The sequence below is a fragment of the Colobus angolensis genome, unplaced genomic scaffold (assembly GCF_000951035.1).
Source record: "Colobus angolensis palliatus isolate OR3802 unplaced genomic scaffold, Cang.pa_1.0 Scaffold605, whole genome shotgun sequence".
Lineage (NCBI taxonomy): Eukaryota > Metazoa > Chordata > Mammalia > Primates > Cercopithecidae > Colobus > Colobus angolensis.
In genome coordinates, this window is record NW_012119655.1 from 419,826 (window position 1) to 425,595 (window position 5,770).

Consider the following 5,770-nt stretch of genomic DNA (forward strand, 5'->3'; position numbering starts at 1 on the left):
ACTTCACTGTCTTGATTACTGCAGATTTGTATTAAGTTTGAAAGTGAGATCCCAGCACTTTGGGAGGCCAAGGCAGGCAGATCACCTGAGCCCAGGAGTTCGAGACCAGCTTGGGCAACACGGTGAAACCCTATCTCTAAAAAAATACCAGAACATTAGCCAGGCATGGTGGTGTGGGCATGTAGTCCCAGCTACTTGGGAGACTGAGGTGGGAAGATTGCCTGATCCCCAGAGGTTGAGGCTGCAGTGAGCTGTGATTGTGCCACTGCACTCCCGCTTGGGCAGCAGAGTGAGACCCTGTCTCATTTAAAAAAAAAAAAAAAGACAGAAAGAAAGTGAGAAATATGAGTTCTCCAACTTTGTTAATCATTTTCAAGATTGTTTTGACTATTTTAGGTCCCTTTAAGTTTACTTCACTTTAGGATCCGTTTGTCAATGTCTGCAATGAAGTCAGCTGGACACTTTTTCCTTTCTGTTTTTTTTCTTTTTGTTTTATTTTGTTTGTTTTTCAGACGGAGGTCTCACTCTGTCACCCAGGCCAGAGTGCAGTGGCACAATCTTGGCTCACTGCATCCTCCACCTCCTGGGTTCAAGAGATCCTCCTGCCTGAGCTTCCCGAGTAGCTAGGACTACAGGCATGCGCTACCATGCCTGGCTAATTTTTGTATTTTTAGTAGAGACGGGATTTCACCATGTTGGCCAGGCTTGTCTCAAACTCCTGACCTCAGATGATCCACCCACCTTAGCCTCCCAAAGTGCTGGGATTACAGGAGTAAGCTATCGCACCTGGCCTATTTTCCAATATTTTTAAAAAGATTTTTGGGCTGGGCGCGGTGGCTCATGCATGTAATCCCAGCACTTTGGGAGGCCAAGGCGTGTGGATCGCCTGAAGTCAGTCTGGTCAACATAGTGAAACTCCAACTCTACTAAAAATACAAAAAATTAGCTGGGCGTGGTGGCAGTTGCCTGTAATCCCAGTTACTCTGGAGGCTGAGGCAGGAGAATTGCTTGAACCCGGGAGGTGGAGGTTGCAGTGAGCTGAGATCACGCCATTGCACTCCAGCCTGGGCATTGAAAGCGAAGCCCGTCTCAAAAAAAAAATTGGATCAGAGGGTGATACGGTTAGATCAGTGTTTTTAGAAGGTAAGTCTGGTAGCAATGTACAGTGTGGTTTGGGTGAGACTATAGGCTAGGATATTTGTTAAAAGGTGGAGAATTGTAGCAATTTAGCAAGACTTCATAAGAACTGACACTTTTATGGTTCTGATGTTACCCAGCTTTCTTCTTTTCTCTCTCTCTCTCTTACTTCATACCAAAGCTTCACCTAGAACATTTTCTAGTCTTTATAACTTCATTTTTGAAGGAATAGTAGAGAAACCAGTTCATGTCACTTAAATTTTTTTAGGTTTTAAGTTTGCTCATTTGTTAAATGAGAAGATAGACTTCACTAGACAATTTCCAAGGTCCTTCACACTTTAATGTTCTATGGAAGTACCTTGCCTCCAGTGGAAAACATTAACAACAACCATCATTAAGCCAACATAAACCCACAGGTACTCTTATCCCTACTGCAAGAAGTTTTAAAATAGGAAGGATTAGAGACACAGGCTGTATAGTTGTTAAACCAATATGTTATGTTGCACTTTCAAAATGGCAACAAAATATACACTTTAAATTTTAACTTGCAAAATAAATTTCTTTCTTTTTTTTTGAGACTGGAGTCTCACTCTGTTGCCCAGGCTGGAGTGCAGTGGTGCCATCTCGGCTCACTGCAAGCTCCCCCTCCTGGGTTCATGCCATTCTCCTGCCTCAGCCTCCCGAGTAGCTGGGACTACAGGCGCCCGCCACCTCGCCCAGCTAGTTTTTTGTATTTTTTAGTAGAAACGGGGTTTCACCGTGTTAGCCAGGATGGTCTCGATCTCCTGACCTTGTGATCCGCCCATCTCGGCCTCCCAAAGTGCTGGGATTACAGGCTTGAGCCACCGCGCCCGGCCATAAATTTCTTTCTTTAACATGGTCTTACATAGAAAATTATTTTTTAAGGTAACAAAAACTGCACTATGTCCACAATATTCTTTTTTTTTTTTTTTTTTTGAGACAGAGTCTTGCTCTTGCTCTGTTGCCCAGGCTGGAGTGCAGTGGTGCCATCTCGGCTCACTGCAAGCTCCCCCTCCTGGGTTCATGCCATTCTCCTGCCTCAGCCTCCCGAGTAGCTGGGACTACAGGCACCCACCACCACACCTGGCTATTTTTTTGTATTTTTAGTAGAGATGGGGTTTCACCATGTTGGCCAGGATGGTCGATCTCCTGACCTCATGACCACCCGTCTCGGCCTCCCAAAGTGCTGGGATTACAGGCGTGAGCTACCATGCCCAGCCTCCACAATATTCTTAACCACTTGTATTAGGTCTCTTTCCATTCAAAGTTATGGAAACCCAGGTCACACTCCTTAAGTGGGTGAAAAGTAAAAAGTGCAGAAGTAAAATAAGCTTCAGATATGGGGATTGAGGATCTGTCTCTCTCACGCCATCCAGCTCTCGGCAGACTACTACTACACACTGTGCATGATATATCAAGACTCCAAGACTCATAACCTACCCGCAGGAAGAGTGCATCTTCCCTGGTAGCTCTGCAAAAAGATCCAAGGGAAATTGTTAATGACCTGGCTTGAGTCAAATGACTTTCCCTGAGTCAAAATCAATCATTGTGGTTACATGAGTAGAAGACATTGATGTTAGTGCTGGAGTCGGGGAAGGGATTTACATGAAAAGGTCAGCTCCACATTGAAATAAGTGCAATGCATTCCCCCTATGAAAGAGGTTTTCTGATAGCGGAAGAAGGGGAGAGGCTCACATGATAGACAAGACAATAGATGGCCACTCTGTCAATCCTGTCTGGACACTCAACTAAAGGATTACTGGCCCTGGCCCTAGTTTGTGTTTAACAAAGCTATCCCCTTCCTAATGAAGAAAAAGTAGGAATGGTATATTTATTTCTGTTTTTAAGCCAGCATCTAAAAAGAAACTGTTCTGCTTTCTAACTCCAGTGAAAATCGCTAGTAATGTTGCTACCTATAAATCGTGGGTTGTATAAAAGCACTATATAACAGAAAAATTTTAACATAATTATTTTCAGGCTTGGCGTGGTGGCTCACGCCTGTAATCTCAGCACTTTGGGAGGCCCAGGCAGGCAGATCACAAGGTCAGGAGATGGAGACCATCCTGCCCAACATGGTGAAACCCCGACTCTACTAAAAATACAAAAATTAGCCCAGCGTGGTGGTGGGCACCTGTAGTCCCCAGCTACTTGGGAGGCTGAGGCAGGAGAATCACTTGAACCCAGGAGGCAGAGGTTGCAGTGAGCCGAGATCATGCCACTGTACTCCAGCCTGGGCAACAAGAGCAAAAACTCCATCTCAAAAATAAAAGGAATTATTTTCAAATTCACGCCACTGCACTCCAGCCTGGCCAGCAAGAGCAAAACTCCATCTCAGAAAAAAAAAAAAAAAAAGCAATTATTTTCAACTTCAACATCACTGTAGTAAGGCAACAGAACAAACACACAACCCAGTGTCTGTAATATTTTATTATGATAACATTAGAGTGGCAGTTATAAGTTGGCATCATCTCAAGAATGCAAGAAAAGAGCTGTGAATAAAGTGAAGTGAAATGGTTCAGAAACACAGTTGCAATTATAAGTGCATCAAAAGTTTTCAGTTTTTATTATTGATCCACTGGTTAGAATTTAATTGCACGTGTAAAAAGATTTAAAGCTGTTATTTTGTCCATAATTTCATATGCTCCTATCATAGTTAGTGCTCGAATTAGTTGATCTCTTAAAGCAGCAGCAGTTAGTGATAATTTGTTACTCTGTGTTTTCCACATAACAAGTGCTTGGTGGACTCTCTCACTTAATGAAACAGTGCTGAAAAACATTATTAATAATATAACAGTTAAATATTTATTAATGTTTAATATATTAAAATTACTAATAATTATTTGAAATGTCAGTTAAGAACATTGCTTTAAACTCCTGTAATATTGTATATCTAGGTTTTCAAACCAATTTTACCAAGGTGAAGATGAAATTAATTGGTGAAGAGAATCTCTATAAAAATTTAGCATGGGCCGGGCGCCGTGGCTCACGCCTGTAATCCCAGCACTTTGGGAGGCCAAGACGGGCGGATCACGAGGTCAGGAGATCGAGACCATCCTGGCTAACATGGTGAAACCCCGTCTCTACTAAAAAATACAAAAAACTAGCTGGGTGAGGTGGCGGGCGCCTGTAGTCCCAGCTACTCAGGAGGCTGAGGCAGGAGAATGGCATGAACCTGGGAGGCGGAGCTTGCAGTGAGCTGAGATCGGGCCACTGCACTCCAGCCTGGGCGACAGAGCGAGATTCCGTCTCAAAAAAAGAAACAAAATACCATGGAGCTGGGGACATAGAAAGTGAATGTTAGCTCCAGCCCATCCCTTGTTCCCTTATAGAAAATCAACAATTCAATTTACATTCAGTTCTTAAGACCTCAAAATCATAATTGTGGGTTATTTCTAATAAACCAGTATATTACTGCTACTATACTCTATGCTTTTTTTTTTTTGAGACGGAGTCTCACTGTCTCCCAGGCTGGAGTGCAGTGGCGCGATCTCGCTCACTGCAAGCTCTGCCTCCCGGGTTCATGCCATTCTTCTGCCTCAGCCTCCCAAGTAGCTGGGACTACAGGTGCCCACCACCATGCCTAGCTAATTTTTTGTATTTTTAGGAGAAACGGGTTTTCACCGTGTTAGCCAGGATGGTCTCGATCTCCTGACCTCATGACCTGCCCGCCTCAGCCTCCCAAAGTGTTGGGATTACAGACGTGAGCCACCACGCCCGGTTACTATATGCTTTATAGCTTGATCTCACTTGATTCTCATGACAATTCTCTTACATGAGTATATCCATTTTACCAGTGAAGAAACCAAGTCATCAGGAAGTTAAAGGACTTGCCCAAGGTCACAAAACCAGTTGTGAGTAAAAGTCAAACAGTCTGTCCTCATAGCCCTTGTTCTTCATTATGTTATATGGCCTTCCAACATGTATAACAAGCATGTAATAAACTAAAATCAGCTTTCTATAGCAAAATAAAGATTGTGTTAATATGAATGTTTCAAAACCATGCAGTATCAACATGATACACATCAGAATGAGAATAAATTTGTACTAAATGCTGTCATTTATACATACCTCTTTTTAGGCATATCAGTTTCTGAGTTTGCCAGGTTTAGTTTTTGACATAAAAATTCAAAACTGGTTTCAGTGATGTCGTTGGCAACTATCTTGAATATCTTCTCTAAGATTTTCTCTACATTTGAAGATAAAAGAAAATGTATATCTTTTGAAAAAGATAATCTATTTTGAGTTCATATTATATCTAGTTTTCTTATTTCTGTGCTTCTGTGAAATGTATATGCTAAGTAAAACTGAAAATGACAATGCTGGCCGGGCACAGTGGCTCACGCCTGTAATCCCAGCACTTTGGGAAGCCGAGGCAGGTGGATCACCTGAGGTCAAGAGTTCAAGACCAGCCTGGCCAACATGGCAAAACCCCCATCTCTAATAAAAATATAAAAATTAGCCGGGTGTGGTTGTGTGTGCCTATAGTCCCAGCTACTCAGAAGGCTGAGGCAGGAGACTCACTTGAACTGGGAAGGCAGAGGTTGCAGTGAGCTGAGACCTCACCACTGTACTCCAGCCTGGGCAACAGAGCAGGACTCTGTCTTAAAAAAAA

General features: G+C 42.9%; 1 protein-coding gene and 1 long non-coding RNA gene across 2 annotated transcripts in view; one reads left to right on the top strand and one right to left on the bottom strand.

Annotated features, from left to right (window-relative positions):
* Positions 1-5,770, top strand: part of LOC105527050 — a 36,904-nt gene that overhangs the window by 6,178 nt on the left and 24,956 nt on the right. The gene's annotated exons all lie outside the window — the stretch shown is intronic.
* LRRD1 (leucine-rich repeats and death domain containing 1) overlaps positions 3,734-5,770 on the bottom strand; it is a 25,431-nt gene continuing 23,394 nt past the window's right edge. The window contains exons 5-6 of the mRNA XM_011963237.1: positions 5,227-5,344; positions 3,734-3,924 (exon numbers count right to left, since the gene is read on the bottom strand). Of these exons, the coding sequence (XP_011818627.1) occupies positions 3,738-3,924; positions 5,227-5,344 (305 nt within the window). The 3' untranslated portion in view covers positions 3,734-3,737. The remainder of the gene's footprint in view (positions 3,925-5,226; positions 5,345-5,770) is intronic.